At 41.1% G+C, this 16,453-nt stretch overlaps 2 protein-coding genes across 2 annotated transcripts; one reads left to right on the forward strand and one right to left on the reverse strand.

Annotated features, from left to right (window-relative positions):
• On the forward strand, positions 1-5,372 carry grxcr1a (glutaredoxin and cysteine rich domain containing 1 a). The gene is made up of 4 exons (XM_029513063.1): positions 1-405; positions 3,474-3,713; positions 3,821-3,886; positions 5,193-5,372. Exons 1-4 carry the CDS (start codon positions 1-3, stop codon positions 5,370-5,372), a joined length of 891 nt encoding a protein of 296 aa, XP_029368923.1.
• A 2,584-nt stretch (positions 5,373-7,956) lies between these two features.
• Positions 7,957-16,339, reverse strand: slc30a9 (solute carrier family 30 member 9). Its single transcript, XM_029512606.1, has 18 exons — positions 16,230-16,339; positions 15,782-15,904; positions 15,225-15,416; positions 14,858-14,905; positions 14,580-14,679; positions 14,254-14,346; positions 14,024-14,106; positions 13,329-13,387; positions 12,940-13,007; positions 11,857-12,015; positions 11,605-11,740; positions 11,490-11,529; positions 11,334-11,405; positions 11,059-11,166; positions 10,646-10,811; positions 10,247-10,376; positions 9,662-9,775; positions 7,957-9,583 (listed from the first exon to the last, which is right to left on the reverse strand). The coding sequence occupies exons 2-18, from the start codon at positions 15,879-15,881 to the stop codon at positions 9,539-9,541; spliced, it is 1,713 nt and encodes a 570-aa protein (XP_029368466.1). The 5' UTR covers positions 15,882-15,904; positions 16,230-16,339; the 3' UTR covers positions 7,957-9,538.
• Between the last annotated feature and the right edge of the window lie 114 nt (positions 16,340-16,453).

Genomic DNA, 16,453 nt, shown 5'->3' on the forward strand with positions numbered 1-16,453 from the left:
ATGGAGGGGACAATGCTGGCAGCAGGGCAGGAGAAGCCACAGAAGCGGGTGAGGTTCCGCGTGGCTTCGGGGAACAGCGGACGGGTTCTGAAGGAGATGTTCAAGGATGAGGGGCCTTCAGACTCGCTGGATTCAGACTGCACCAGCAGCTCTGACGCTGAAAGGTCCAGTACACCATCTACAAGTGGAGACACACATGGGCACCTCTGTGGATACCTCGGCTCGCAGCTGGAGGACAGTGAGAGTGAGCCTGATGATCTGCTCGTCTATGCAGGGGCCACCAAAGACTGGATGTTCACCACCAAGAGGGTCAACATACTCAGTAAAAATGGGACCGTGAGAGGAGTCAAGCACAAAGTCAGCGCAGGTCAGACGCTGTTTGAAAACCTTCCCAGTTCCAACAGCGTAAGTACATCCGACTAAACTAACTATGGAATGTAAGATGGTCATGAAATCATATTTTCTCAATGCTGCCAGCTGTAGTTCCCAACAGTCTGAGTTCCTGTCCTTAAGTCTAGTTACAGGTAGCAGCTACATACAAATGTGTGAATGGGATAAAAGCCCACAAGAGCTCACAATAGAGGACAAGGTCGGGGAGCAATTAAAAATGAATGATGCATTTCGTTAAGTGATTTAAGACAAACTAATCAAGTTAATGAATTTTCTGCGCTTTCTAGTGTCCATGCACAAGGAACTGTTTATTATTCTGATGCAAGTCTTGGCAAGTATGCCAAGCAAAGCGGATGTAAAAGGTCATATTAAAGAAACTATTCCTCTGCTGGGTGGTATTAGCTGGGGGCAGCATCACTGCAGACTTGATAAAGCTTCTCACCATGATTAAGTGGGATTATCTTCCCTTTAGGATGAAGTTTAAGAGCAATTCAAGGTGATGCGGTACAGTCAGATCCCAAATGAAAACGTGTTTCTATACAATTTACCAATTTACAAATCACATAATCACCATCATCATAGTGCATTTTGAAATGCACACCTCTGACAGTCAATGGTTCTGCCTCGCTTTCTTGATTTCTTAATATAAATAAATACTTTAATCAAATGACCCATCATAATGATTTACTTTAGAACAAATTGCTAAATAAATGTAAAATGTAAACTTTACGATAAATAAATCAAATATGTCTCTTTGTTGAGCCACTTTTGCCTATAAAATATCCTTTTTTGACTTTACATTTTGCTGTTGCTTTTAAACATTAATATGAATTGAATCGATCACTGAAAACACCAAAACAACCAAGCTCCTTTCAACAACAACAACAACAACAACAACAACAACAACAACAACAACAACAGCACTGTAACAGGTGCTTTAACGTTAGCACTGCTGGCTAACAATTAGCAGTTAGCCTTTTTTAACGTTACTTCAACCACCCTGAAGATAAGCGGCCAAAAAAGGATGAATGAATGAGTGAGTGAATGAGTGAATGGACTTCGTTCTATCTTGAGTAAATGTTTGTCACTATCATTATACCAAATATAACGATCGTGATCTCTCTATAAATAAACCAAAGTTGATTATTCAGTCCGATAACGCTCTCCGGGGCCTGGATCTCTGTCCGTCACCCGGTTTCACTCACCCGGACAATCGGCGTCTCGGAGCCGGATATCACCTCGTCTGCATCCGCTGACGGGACAAACACGATGGAGGAGCAAAGCGACAGAAACAGAAAAAATCAGCAGTGCTGAAGACAGTCAAGTCAAGTCAAGTTTATTTATATAAGGCATTTCACACACAAAGGCCATTCAATGTGCTTTACATAAACAAAACCAAACAGTAATAGCAGATAAAAGCATAGATGGGCAGCAGTCAAAGAGTCATAATAATAATAATAATAATAAAGCATAAAATGAGGTAAAATCGTTTCCAAAATAAAGAATAATTAATAAGAAAAACATAAAAGACACACGGTAGAATGATTAAAAGACAGCAGAAAGCTTCTGAGAACAGTTTGGTCTTCAGTCTAAATATAAAACTAGCTGCAGTTGGGGCCTTTTTAATGTCCAGAGCTGAGCTGCTTCACCGTGTTTAGTTCAGACGGCAGGTTTTACTGGAGTGACATGGTCCAGCAGCCAAAAGCCCCAGTGATGGCTGCCAAAGCTCACCTACTGTCATCATATTCAATCTCCACCGCATCGGTGAGATTAATGTATGTAGTCCCATAAATTTGTGCTTCAGATTGGATTTTTTTTTTTTTTTTTAATCGTTTGCAAACCCAGTGGAGCGAAAAAGACTTGGTAGCAAGAGAAAGACAAATAGTTCAAAGTGGTCAGCAGGTCCTCTATAATATCTTAAATCTCATGTTCCTGTTGTGGGCTGTAGCCAAACTGCATCAAGCTGTACTTTCTACACTGTCTCTTTGTGTTAGGATCATTACAATGGCAATAATTTGATTGTTTGCAGCCAACTCCTAACCAGAGTACACGCCTGCAGAGGAGCATGACTCTTTAAATAATCAGGGGTTACAGGCTTCAAACAGTATTGTAAGACGTTGAGGTTATGGATGGACTTCACATAGTCCGCTTCATTGTCAGCCAGATTTGTAGAGAGAGGGATGTGAGTGCAATCTATGAGCCTGATAACTCTGGGGAACCCCGAGAAAGCAGCATGCTGCATTTACTATCCCACAGGAGGCTCATAGGGTGTAGCCTTTATTACAGCCTATCCACTATCTTCTAAATCCCTCCTTTGTTGCCTGGTCAAGAGATGCATACATACATTTTACCATTTTGACATTTGTACACCTAAAAATACACAGAGTTTTATACCTTCGCCAACCGGTGTGTGTTTGTGCCATCCCCAAAGCAAAGAACATGAAAACAGACTGAAATGCATGTTTTCGTAACACTGTGTTGAAATGGCTGAAAGGTTTGGAAATGGCCTCATTTCTCAAAATGGAGGCTTCGCAACGGCAGTTCACGAACCAGTGGGTTGAGTAAATCAACCCTCATTGAGCTGAGGACTTTTAGTTTTAGCAAAATTAAAAAAAAAAAAAAACATCATGATCACAGCTTGATCAGTTTTAAGAAAAGGAACAATTCATTTTTGTAGTTGTAGTTTGTGACTATTTCTTCTGGCATTACTACTCTATGGCATATCTCATCTGATCTCTGGCAATGGGGCGGGGTGCACCCCGCACAGGTCACCAGTCCACGGCGGTGCAACCTACAGGGACACACAACCATTCAGACTCAAACTCACACCAACAGTCAATTTGGACTGAGGGAGGAAGCCAGAGGGAACCCATGCAAGCCCCAGGCTGGGGAGGCCACAGTGCAAACCACCACTCCACCGTGCCACCCAATTTTACACATGTAGGAAATTACAAACTTACATTGCATTCATGTTACAGCCTGCACCACACTGCTGGAAGCATCATTTCACCTTCGCACATTTAATGTGAAAGTCACGAGTAAAAAGACATTTTAAGGCAACTCTCTGTTTTCCTCTCCTATAGGAGGAGTTATTGCTTGAGTTTGGGCGAATTGTAATCTACACAACCAGTTTCCGAGTGGTGAGGACAACTTTTGAGCGCTGTGAACTGGTCAGAAAGATTTTCCAAAACCACAGAGTGAAGTTTGTGGAGAAGAATATTGCCCTGGACAGCGAATATGGGAAGGAGTTGGAAGAACGGTGCAAACGTGTGGGAGAGCCTCCTTCATTACCAGTCGTGTTCATTGATGGACATTACCTTGGGGTCAGTAATAATATTAACTCTGTCCTTATGAGAGATTGTGTCAATATCTTGTATGTCCCACACTGAGTTCACTAAATGATAGATTTGGCATGTACCTTGTTTTACAGGGTGCTGAGAAAATACTCAGCATGAATGAATCAGGAGAACTACAAGATCTTCTGACAAAAATCGAGGTTGGTTTTCACATTGTTTGGCTTGGAACACAACATGAATTATTAATATTGAATTATTATAAGGATGTGAATAAGGTTGAGTCACTTGATTTTGTGCAAACTGATGTTTAATTATTTATTGAATTCTTATTAGAGTTACTGAGTAATGACATATATGTCTGGTGACACATGTAATATTAAACCAATGATTATAAAGTCATAATAAATTAATATTTTGGGTTTGTCTGAATCCATTAAGATGTATACAGTGCAAACAGGAGCAGTGCCCCCCCCCACCCCACCACCACCAGTCATGCCATCAATAGAACATGTGCAAGTCGCAATGTTAAAAGATACATGCACATCAAGAAGTGGGCATCAATAGTAGAGGGCTTGTTATTGATTGAACAAATTTTTTAAAATGCCAACACCACACACTGTTACAAACTAATATTGTGACTATTTTTGTGTTTTGTGCTCAGTTGCAGCAATGTCAGTCAGTCACGCAGGCACTGGCCTTTTCTCAGGCCTCGGCTTTAATTTGGAGTTTAGACCAAACAAAAGTCGTCATATGTAAAAACGGTGCGATGGCATTTACGTTATGCAGCACACTCACTGTAGGCTGTTAAAAAACTAGGCCGCTCTGAAAGGTCGTGCATTTAATAGTCAGTGTAGAAATGGCCAGCAACACAACTTTAATTTGTATTATCAGAATATCTGCAGCGATGTACTCAAAACATTATTCTGGAAGGAAAATTCAGTCAATATAATGGTTTGACATTTTGGAAAACACAATTATTTCCTTTTTCCACTTTCCAAGTCAGATAGAAGAATGACATCGCACAAAGACTTGAAATGAAGGGAAATCAGTAGCATGGCTCTGCCCAAATTATCCTAAATCCTTTAGAGATCAAAAGCTTTTTCACTAAAATACTTTAAGTTACAAATATAGCCCCCCCCCCCCCCCCCCCCCCCCGAAAAAATGAATTCTTTACATCCTGGTTTCTCTAGCTGATTATATAATTTACACATGATGTTAATTAGTGAGGTTCAGAAACATCAGTGCACCCATTTTCTTACCTTTGGATAGCGGTAGGCTAGCTTTCTCCCGTTTCCAGTCATTATGCTCAGAGGCTGCTCATTCTTTATAATGCCTTGAGGGTGGTTTTGATCTTCTCATCAAACATGGCATGAGAAGAATTAAATGAGAGTATCTACACATTGTAAAGTGTAAACAGACCATTATTTGTGCTAAAAGTAAAGGCTTTCTGTGCCTTAACATACCATTGAACATCTTACCTGAAGTGTTATCTGTTCCTTTCCTCAGAGGGTACAGCATCCCCAGACGTGCCAGACCTGCGGGGGCTTTGCCTTCATCCCTTGCCCAACGTGCCATGGCAGCAAGATGTCTGTGTTTCGCAACTGCTTCACAGACTCATTTAAAGCCCTTAAGTGCACTTCATGTAACGAGAACGGCCTGCAGGCCTGTGTGAGCTGCAGCCAGTGAGGATGTAATGTGCCTGACCCAACATCCTCTTTCCTTCCATGAGGACCTTACATTGGATCCTGACCTGGACTGTAGCGCAGGCAGTGAAATGACACACAGCAGGATTTTTTCCATGGCCATTGTTAGTCCGAAAAGGAATTTTTAATAAATCAAATCTTTGAATTTCTGGATTTGGTGTTATGGGTATCTTGGTTCATGATTTGAATAATAAAGCAAATAATTTAGAATGTAAAGCAAATGAAGCCAGCCTCCCCGAGCTGTCTGAAGATACGTCTGTACACCGAGGACTCATGAACTAGTTTCACCTGTGGTAAACCTAAGCTTGTTAGTTAATTAGTAAGGAGGCTCCTCCATTGACAATGCTCTCATTACTGATCCTATATAGACAGAGTTGAGGATAATCGACACTCAGGACAGAGAGGGAAAGTCAAGGGCTCAGTTTGCAGCCGGTAAAGGACCTGACACTGGACCTTTGCTCACAGTGGGGCATCAAACTCCATTCAAACCTCACAAGAAAATGTGACACTTACAGGAAAGCACGGTGCACAAATTCATATAAAACAGAAGTTCATATAAAGAAAGGGTTTTATTTTCATTTATACATTTCTAGTCTTTTGTCTGTGTACATGCAGCCATATTTAGTGGCTAATTCTGTCCAAGATTGTGCTGCTCATGTTTCGGCATTACAAGTCACAGAACTGCACGCTGATCATCTGAGAAATAATGACTCTGTGAAGAAAAGCTGTAAATTTTCACACCAAGCTGTCAGTGTTAGACGGGTATTTATTTCTGGTGATGCGTAACTCTGTGACTCAGATGTAATGTTAATAGATGAGATGCACAAACTGACTCTGATCATGAAGAAGCACAGTGCAGTAGAACTAATTGGTTCAATAATGTATTGGCTGCTAAAGGATGTCGGCTTGTGTTAAATAATTCAATCGGAGGACAACTTACTGAGGTCCTTTTTTTTTTTGTTGCAATAAAAAAATCTGAGCAGTTTTGTGTCCGACCGCATCAGAATGAGAATGAAAAGACAAGCTGCTCATTGCCACCAATCCCTGCAGGTCACACATGAAGTCCTCACCGTTTTGGTGTTTTTTAAACGGATGATCTCATCTGCAGGCAGCCGTCCAAGGGGTCAGGGAAACGCAGCAACTCTCTGTGCTGTCATAGCCCTGTACAATGCTGCTTGAACATGATAAGACAAGGCAGCACTGTAAAGAGGCTAAAAGCAAAGAGCAGGGTGGAGGTTGTGGTGGTGCTGCTGCTCCTCCGCCATCATGACTTTTTTTCCTGTCATCACACACTACCTGGATTGTCATGGATGCTCCTAATCCTGCAACAAGCAGCAATATATCGATCATTTAGTGTAAGTAGAAACACACACAGACACACACACACACAGTATCTACAGGAAAGGTTAATGAGGTTTTGTACATGGGCAAAGGGAGGTGATTACACTGCTGCACCAAATCTGCTCTCTTTAATTGAATTCCGCAGAAGAATAATGGGCTTGTCATTGGGATGGAACCACATGCCTGTGATGATGGAAAAGAGGGGGAGGGGATTACACGAAAAATCTTGAGACCCCAAACTGTGCAGGTCTACTGCGCCCCCATCTGTAGGCTTCTGGGGATGGAAATCTTGGAAACGGGGGGTAAAAACTGAATGCATCGAACAAATACGACAAACAAAAAGGCATTTTGCACCGAACAGCTCACATATCGAGCAGGTGATGAGAGTGAAAGCAGCGATGTGATGTTGAGGAGGCTGCGGAAGCTCCGGAGATGTTTGGTGATCTCCAGACGTGACAGACGTTTCTTTGATAATAATCAGCCAAATGAGCCGGAGAGTCTGGCTGTTTCTTAAACACACACACACACACACACATGTAGAAATATATATAATCAACGTACAGAAGCGAGCATCTCTTTCTCTAAGGACACATGAAAGGAAACGAGATGGGCAGTGGCGCTGGCACAACTGACTTGGGGATGGTATGACGGAACATGACACCGAGATGCGCGCAACAGCCAAAATGTGAAGACAACATTGAACGGAGAAAAACCTGCAGTGGAGTCTGTCCGCATTGTGTCCGCTCTCCGGGCTCGGCGAAAAAATGATTTCAGTCGAGTGGTGGAGCGTGGTCCGGCCGCGAAGCTGTGCGTAATGTTTTGAATGGTCGGTCAATGCGCAGACTGGTTGGAAATGACTGTTTTTATTGACGTCAGCGTGCAGGCTAGTGCCCCCCCATCCTCATCCTCCTCCTCATCCCTACAACTGCACCATCTAATGGACTTGGTTTTACATTTCAGGCCTCCCATCCGAACACAGCAGATGGAAAATGTCTGTCTTTTCTGTTCCAGGTGTGGCCAAAGTGGAGAGATTTTCACTGGAATATTTCTTCAGACCTCCAGCAGTCAGAAATTCCTCCTGAAGTGTGACAGACAGGGAGGAAGCTTCTGCCGGACCCCAAACATCTGGAGAAGTCGATGATAGAGAAGAAGGATAACTTCCATAATCACACAATGTAAAACATAAAAATTAAAAAGTCGAATAAAACCACACGTGTGACAGAAAATGAGAGCAAAAATATTTTAATAAATTATTTTAAATTTATTCCAACTCCTTCAGCAATGGCAATATCGTCATAACCAAAATCTAAACATTACATTAACAGCACCTTAAAAATATATAACTACCCTCCGGAGGATGATGAAATGACTCAAGCCCACCTCCTGTTCAGCAGGCAGGTGTGTTTTGTGCTGAAGCTGAGAATCTGCTGATCCAGAATGAAACCAAAAGCACCAACTGCATACATTTTAAAACGGATTATTCTGCAGAAACACTACAGAACAGGTGATTCATTACTTTGGTATTTTGGCGCATGGACTTCACTGGGTGACGTCCATGACTGAAACAAAGGCTTTCTGATCCGATGCATGATTTAAGCCAGTTTGATACGGGGCTGGTGTGTTTGTCTGGTACCATTCTCCTAAAAAGCCACATTTTTTCACCGAGTGGATCTGAGCACGCTTTCCAGTACTTCGGAACAATCATCTGCCGATTAGCCGCCAACTCCCCAAGACAAAAACCTGCACCTCCAATTTGGAGAACACCACATTTAGTGTGGAGCAAGTGAAAGAGAAACAACACCACACTGCAATGCCATTTCATGGCATGGAGGGGTGTTTGCACTTTTCATTTGTCCTTCGTTATAGTTAAAGATCCAATAAAGAGATATTTAATAGATTTGTTAGTTAGACTTTCAATTTCTCTTCATAACCACCTGTTTTATAATAGTTTTTTTTTATCATAAGCTTATACTCATCAAGTACTACTGTATTAAACCTCATCAGGACATCAGTTCCATAACATTCTGCTCTATTATACAAATCAGTTGAAAAGTCTTAACACTTTTTACTTTGCATGTTTTTCTGTAATAGAAATAAAATCTATTCATCACAAATCCTGTTTTATGAGGGAACCTGCAGCAGCATCATGCCCTTTCCAGCTCCTCAGTTTTCACATTAAAAGAAAAAATACATCTAATCTTGTCTAGAATTAAATAAATCTAGTTTGAATATGAAGATCTCGGGTTTCTTTTTGCACTAATAAAGGCCACACTATCACTGTCATTGAAGAATAACATTAAAGTAAAGTACAAGTATAATGAAGTGATACTGGCTGTTTTTTGTAATATTGTGTTTGAAGCAGACACCTTTTCAACCAAATCCAGACACATGGTTGGAGGAATGCGAGTTCAAGGACACAAGCAGAGGACTAAACTGGCCTCTCTGTGTGAACTCTGAATTTACAGTCACATATTTAAATGTGACTGTAAATTCAAAGAGATTACTGACAGTCCACAGTCTTCAGCCAGAATCCGTCACACTGGAGTGTGACAGTGGAACCTATGGCAGGTTGAACTCTTGTTATCACTAAATGAGAGTTAAGCAACACAAAGACCAGCTGATAACTGATTTGACACTGGGCTTGTTGAGCGATTCTGAACTATTTTATAGTAAGACTTCATGACTTGTGCAGAGATGGATGCTTGTTTTGAGGAGGACCGAATGGGAGATTGTGGAGGTGGACCTGGTCGTCCTTTCAAATTTCTTCTTGATACAGCAGAATGTTCCCTCTGCAGACACCAGGAAGTATTACAGTATCTCCAAGTCCACGTGACGAACCTCTGGGTTACGTTGCTTTGGAAGGACATAACAGAGTCAGGAACAAATCTATTTGGCTATGCTTAAGTACCATAAAAAATAAGGTTTTGGTACCTTGAGCTCTTTCTCCAAGCGGTCCACCTCTGCACCCAGAGTGTCAATAATGTTCTCCCCGTGTTTAAGCATGAAGTTCTCCAACTCCTCTGGGGTCTTCACTTGCTGAATGTCCTGCAGAGAAAAAGAAATCACACAGTGCCTCAACAACTGAAATCTTGTCAGTTTGTCCAAATTCTTTTCCGAGGTAATTAATGTTTGATTTTAACCAGTTTTTTTTGTTGTACTGAAATGTGACATATTTCAACCTAAAATAAAGCTTCTTCTACTAAAATAACTGATGCCAGGCTGTGAAATTAATGTATCAGTAATAGTACCACCCTCATAAAACTTACAACTATTTAAAACTTCAACAAAAATAAATCTGTAGTGTGGTATTACTGCAATCTTTAGTGACAGTGAATGCACTTCACAGACGGTTGAGTTCATTTAACACACCACGAAGCCTGGAAACTCACATTTGTGTGTAAGTCGCAGCAGTTCAGTGACATATTAGTGTGTTTCACTGGCATAAATTTCAATAGTAAGAAAATTCAAGAAAAATAATTCTCACCCCATTAAAGACAAACAAAAAAAAAAACTTACGTTGAGGATTTGGTCAATGTCTTGTTTTTCTAGATAAGACCGTGTCACTACGCGGCCATCAAAGTCAACTTCAGCCTTAAAGCGCACTTTACTCAGACCCATATCAGTGGCCTTCACGTCGTGGATGGCCCTGCTCATCACAAAACAAAGAACAAACAAACGAAAAGAACAACAACAAATGAAGGAAACTCCTGGCCCGAAAGACATTCAAACATCAAAACCAGCAAATATCATGTGATCTATGAAGTTACATTACATGAGCTGGCTCACTTGGTGGTCGATTTATTTGTATTTACATGAATGATTTTAAACTTGCCTTAACAATGCCTGGTTGATGTGTTACAGCTGTGGAGGTGTGTGTGTGTATGTGCACTGCACTGTGTCAGTACATTTGCTGACCTCACAGCTGGGTCATTCTCCAGGAACTCTGTAAGCTTCTGTACACGTTCAGCCTGTATGGAGCGTCCCAGCAGCGCCTCAGTGTTAGTGTAAATGAGGAAGGCTGAGACAGCGCCGAGTAGTGTGCCCACACCAAGAGAACCCAAACTGTCATAGTATGGGTTACCTGGAACCACAGGCAGATACAAAAAGAGGAAAACAGAAGTGAGAGAAATAGTATTAGCAAGAGTTAGTAAGTCTTTTCTATTGTCAACATTCAATTTAGAGACCAAAGGACAAAAACATAAACAATAAAACAACATTATTGTGAAGTTCACTTAATTGAAATAATACACAAAAGAAGCAATGAAAACATGAACTTATTAAGTGCATGACTTAGAACATAAAACAGAGTGAACAGTGTTTTTGTTTACCAGTGAGTGAGGTGAGTCCCATGCAGCCAGCAGCCAGGATGACTCCTAATACGGCAGCAGCGTCCTCCAGCAGCACCACGTTAGTACTGGGGTCTCGACTCTGCATTACTGCAAACACAAAACAGTCTGTATTTATGCCTGAATCTACAGGCAGCCTGTAAGGAGCTTTCCTTACAGGCTGCCTACAAGCTGGAGGTTGAGTTTTATGTAGATAAGCATTAAACTGATATCTGCTCATGTCCGATAATTCACACACTGATTTCTCGTGTTCTTACCATATTCATAAAATGACAATCCGTTCTTTTGGGCACTCTTCCGTATCTCATTGATGGCTACAAGTAACGTGGCTGAGAAAGAAAAATAGAGAGGATTGAGTTACAACCACACAATCGCAGTTTAAGTATCATAGAGGGTCAATTTTAATAACCCACCTCCTTCAGACACCAGGGAGCCTGCCAAAATACAGTAAGCCTGTAAAAAAACATGATTTTTGGATCATTATCATCCTTTATATTTCTTGCGACAGCAGTTGTTCCAGACACTCACCCATAACAACGATTCAATAGGCTCTGGGTGCAGCAATCCCATGATACCATGGTACCAGGAGAGGCCTGCTCCCATCATGAAGATACCCACTCCGCTGATCAGGGAGGCGATGTAGCGCATGTTGGAGAAACCATACCTGAAAAACACAAAACGGTTCCATCACAGCTGACACTTTTGGCCTCTTTGTCTTTCCGGCAAAGGTGGTTTCTTGCTGCTATTCTTTTCAGTAGCATAGTAAATGGAGGTACTTACGGGTGCCCGGCATCTGGGTTGCGGACAGACTGGCTGATCCCAAGTGCGAGCAGACCCTGGTTGCAGGTATCGGCCAGAGAGTGGATGGCCTCGGAGAACATGCTAGCTGAGCCGGTATAAACCCATGCCAGAAGTTTGAAGAAGAAATTCAGTCCATTGCTGAAGATAAAGAAAACAAGTAGATAAAGCACTATCATGGAAAAAACAACGTTCCCTGACTGAATACTAATTTAATGGTAAACAGCTGGAGTGACTGAGGTGGTTTACACATTTCTATGTTGGCTTGTGCAGACATGAAAACATAATAAGCCTGAGCCCACACAAAGTTAGCAGCCAGAATCAAATAAAAAAACAAATGATGAAACACAAATGGCACAGCTGTGACAGAATGTGTGTCCAGGACTATCTGTTGTACAGTTGTATTCTCCTCCGTTTTCACTGATTTCAATGAGACTACTTTGCACATGTCCCATGTCTGATATGAAAATAATCTGATTTGGTTTTTTGCACTGCTACCAGATGTGAGTCACTTGGGAAATATAACGTCAAAGTAGCTTAGTCAGAGTTTAAAATAACTGATTTATGACTATGCAATAGTTATCTTTAGTGCAAAAATTCCACAACTTTTTTTACAGGCTTAACGTTGAGACTTGATGTCTTCTGTGACAAGGACTACAATGAACGAGTCCCCGGCATTTTGGTGCATGGGTCATTGACAGAAACATGTGACTGCACATGTCCTGTAACACAATCATCCTAATCCAATAGGCTACTGGATCTCATGTGAGAGAAGGTCATAGAACTAAATTTTACATTTTTCAAAGCTTTACTACTGAATGTCAAAACTCTGTGTATTTCTTTGAAATAAAAAAAGAAATCCCCCTTAACTGTAACCCTACTGTACTTATGTTCATACTTTGCTATTTATCCAAAAGGCTGTATGTAGTAACCCTGCTGAGAACAAAGTCGCCATCTCTCTCTCACTTCCTCCCACTGAGTGCTTGTAAAGTCACTGAGTTCAGACAAATCTCACAGAAATACCAAACACCACTTTGGAAAACCAGTGAGAATATAGAGACTTACATGCAAATAGCAACCATGACCACCTTTCCTGGCCCTTGTAGAAATGTTGTCCTTTTGCCCGATCGTGGCTTTGGGGAAACAGCGACACAAAAAGAAAAGTGAAATGAGTACATTAAAAAAAAGACAAGAAAAAAAGATTGTCAATCAATAAATAGACTGAAATAAAAAAAATAGAAATAAAATTAGGATTAAGCAATAACATGCTGTGCCATATATATGATGGGTAATGGCCCAGATATCAGAATGAACCCTAACCTCTGTCATAAATACAAAGATTGGGCACTTAACACCTGTTGCTATCATGACAACTTGGAAATGGAAGCAAGACTATGTATGCTCTTTTTGCTTTCTAATCTAAAAACAGACTTGGAGACTTAATGAGTGCTCACCTGAGTGTTTCCCCAGAAGTCTTTGTATTCTTTCAACAACTGCTGGTTCCGAAAAATATCTGGAGGTCAGAGAATAAAAGATACTGATAAAACACTGTCAACAAAACATAGTAATGCTCGAACAGTGAGGCAGCAGGTCCATATTTTGGGTTTCATTAGTAGCTGCAAAAATTGGATTTTTAAACATGTTGACTTTAGCAAAAAAGGAAGCAACAATCATTTTAACAAGTTATATTTTATTTGATTTTGTGTTGCCAATTATGGAAATTAGCCATATTTCCTTGACCTACATAACAATTAATAAAACACTTTAGACAGTTCACCTGGCAAAGCAAGAAATTTAATGACATCTTAACAATTTTGCAGTCTAGGAGAGAGCAATGGGAATTTTTCAGTTTCCTGATGAAAGAATGCAGCCATTAATCTAGAAAATATTTGTGAGATAAATTGACAGTAAAAATAATTAGCTGATGATGATTTCTTTCAGTTGCTTAGAGAGACAGGTGAAAGAACTGGCAAGGTGCTTATTTTTAGAATCCTGCTACCTTAGCTTAGGATAAGAGCTACCCAGCTCCTCAAAATCTCACCAACTAATTTAGCTTGTCATCTATTTCAGAATGCAGTTCTTCAGTATTATTACATATGCTCACAAATATCTAGATCAAAAGATGCAGGCAAGAAAAATAAAAACTTACTTTCTTGGTACTCTCTCTCCACCTCTTTCCGGAGATTTCTCTCTCGGGCTAGAGCTTCCTGGCTTCCCCACACATCAAGCGCTCTGATATTCAAATAGAAATAGAAATGAAACAACAACAGTTGAGCATAATACAATGAGGCCTGGAGGTGTGCACAGTGATTGGAATGATGGAATACAAATTTTGTATTCTTAATAGCTCTTGGGGTGTGAAACTGATGTAGAACTGACTTGGCCTCGACGTCTGACCGCAGGAATACAGTGAAAGCTTCTGTGTCATCATGGGGACTACGTCTTCTGATCTTCCGAAGTTGTTCAAGATCACTGAACAATAAAAAGACAAAGAAAGATTCTGTGTTTAGCCTCACATTAGTTAATCTCAACAGCATGTTCACTGATTAACAGAGGAATTTGTGGTCTGCTGGCATCTTAGCTAGCTCTAAACAGACACATGAGGATTTAATAGTACTTTTTCAGTTTGGCTTTGACAGACAGTTTGATGGTTCTGTATGGGCCAAACTGAACACAGAACACCAAATTTAGAGAGCAGGATTTACCTTGGTTTGAGGCAGAACTCGTTCATGGCTCTGACTGCAGTGATGAAGTTGTTCTGAGTGTACTTGGGTCCATATTCCCTTTTTTTTAAGACGGCCCGAACTGCAAACCACAAGAGACAGGAAATGAATGACACAGGGTACTTTATCTTTACTTAATGGTCTTCACTCCACTGCAAACAACCAAATCACACCTAAATTCTAAAGATCACAAAAAATATACGAGTTAAATGCTGTTATCTTAAATCTGTTTCATCTCAAGATTGTAAAAATGTTACTACCTTTCACTTGAATTGTTTCCACTTTAGTCAGACCCTGAGGTTTGAAACCTGCACAGAAACAAGTGAATAAACAAATGTGTTTAGAATACTTTAAAGCTTACCAATATTTGCATTATAATTAGCTGTAGCATCAAAGTAAGCAACAACAACTGGTTGTTGAAAAGATGATGCAGCAAAAACTTGTTTCACCTTTTCAAACTGACAAAACTGGAAATATCGCATCCTATCTCTCTTTGAATTAGATTCATCCAATGTGAAGAGGCAATAGTTTTAAAAGAGCAAATAGAACAAATAACACAGTAAATGCAAACAACAGACACCCAAACTTATCAACATCTTTGGCTGGTTTTCGAAAGAGAAATCTCACCTAATGCAGAAGGGGAGGCTTTTGCAGCACCAGCCTTTTCTGCTGAGGGAGCGTCACCCAGTGCTGGTTTTGGTGGGCCATCTTTATTGTTGTCAGACGTACAGTAGTACTGTACCTTGCCCAGTCCTATAGAAGCAACTCGGCAGTCTGGAAGGCTTAACCACAGAGTATGTATACCTCCACTCTGCCAACCTGCGTGACCATTTTAACCAGAGGAGAAAGTAAGAAAATACTGGGGTTCAACAGAAAGAAAAGGAGAGCTGGAAATGACTGCTCCTTCTATTATCAGAAAATATTTGGGTATTAAATATTAAAAATAACCTCGCCACAGTGTAGTAGTGTCTACTGTGACATCTTATTGCCTGATTTGTTTGACCGACAGTGCAAACACAAATAGTTTATACAGCATAGAAAAGCAGGGACAGAAATGCCTACTCATGAATCCAAAACTCACAATAATGGAACTATGTAATAATGTGTTATTAAACGACGAATGAATCAATGATCTAATGGCTTCAGCAGAGCAGAAAGCTTCACAGTAGCTAGGAGCCGCTCACCGTAGCACAGCTGGGGGGTCCGTGGGGACAGAGAGAGCCTGTGCAGCAAGGGGACCCTGCAGAAGACAAGCCATGGTCTGTGGGCCAGGCCGGGGAACATCCTCTCTGGAGCGGAGCTGCGCACTGACGAGCAGGAGTCACAGACAGTCGGTCAGCCGACACAATTCAGACACATTCACGCCGAGATATGGCCTCTCCGCATTTCACAACACCACCGAGTCAAGAGCTGAGCATGGCTACAGACAAACACCGAGGCTGACCCCCGCCGGAAACTGAAAAGGCTGTCGGTGATAATCACCCGGCCGGTGAACTAATGCCTCTGCCGGCTAACAGCTACTTAGCCCCGCAGGCTAATGTCGTTAGCCGCTGTTATCGTTTTAAAGCACACAGAATCACAGCAGCTCAAAAGCGTTTGTGTTTAAGTAATGTTATCCAGAAAAGCCAATACCTTTCTACGGTGATGTTTGTTCTGCATAATCTGAGTCCATTTTAAGAGTCTGTGAGCAGGCTGATGTCAATGTACACACGACAACTACTACAAACACACACACGTGACCTGTGACACCGGCCTGACGTTGCAGCTGTTCTCGTGAGATCGTCGATAGTGTTCGTGTTCTATCGCGATATTACGCAACCTGGTATTATAAATTCACCAGTCTTTATAATATGAAG

Source organism: Echeneis naucrates, chromosome 10 (genome assembly GCF_900963305.1).
Source record: "Echeneis naucrates chromosome 10, fEcheNa1.1, whole genome shotgun sequence".
Lineage (NCBI taxonomy): Eukaryota > Metazoa > Chordata > Actinopteri > Carangiformes > Echeneidae > Echeneis > Echeneis naucrates.

What these genes read in the sequence shown, in the direction of transcription:
- grxcr1a (XM_029513063.1), top strand. Translation starts at nt 1, where the DNA reads ATGGAGGGGACAATGCTGGCAGCAGGGCAGGAGAAGCCACAGAAGCGG. An exon ending in TTGATGGACATTACCTTGGG is followed by an intron (nt 3,714 to 3,820) that starts GTCAGTAATAAT and finishes CTTGTTTTACAG; the next exon opens with GGTGCTGAGAAAATACTCAG. An exon ending in ATCTTCTGACAAAAATCGAG is followed by an intron (nt 3,887 to 5,192) that starts GTTGGTTTTCAC and finishes TCCTTTCCTCAG; the next exon opens with AGGGTACAGCATCCCCAGAC.
- slc30a9 (XM_029512606.1), bottom strand. Translation starts at nt 15,881, where the DNA reads ATGTTCCCCGGCCTGGCCCACAGACCATGGCTTGTCTTCTGCAGGGTC. An exon ending in GGAAACAATTCAAGTGAAAG is followed by an intron (nt 14,680 to 14,857) that starts GTAGTAACATTT and finishes TGTGGTTTGCAG; the next exon opens with TTCGGGCCGTCTTAAAAAAA. An exon ending in GTCATGGTTGCTATTTGCAT is followed by an intron (nt 12,016 to 12,939) that starts GTAAGTCTCTAT and finishes CTTTATCTTCAG; the next exon opens with CAATGGACTGAATTTCTTCT.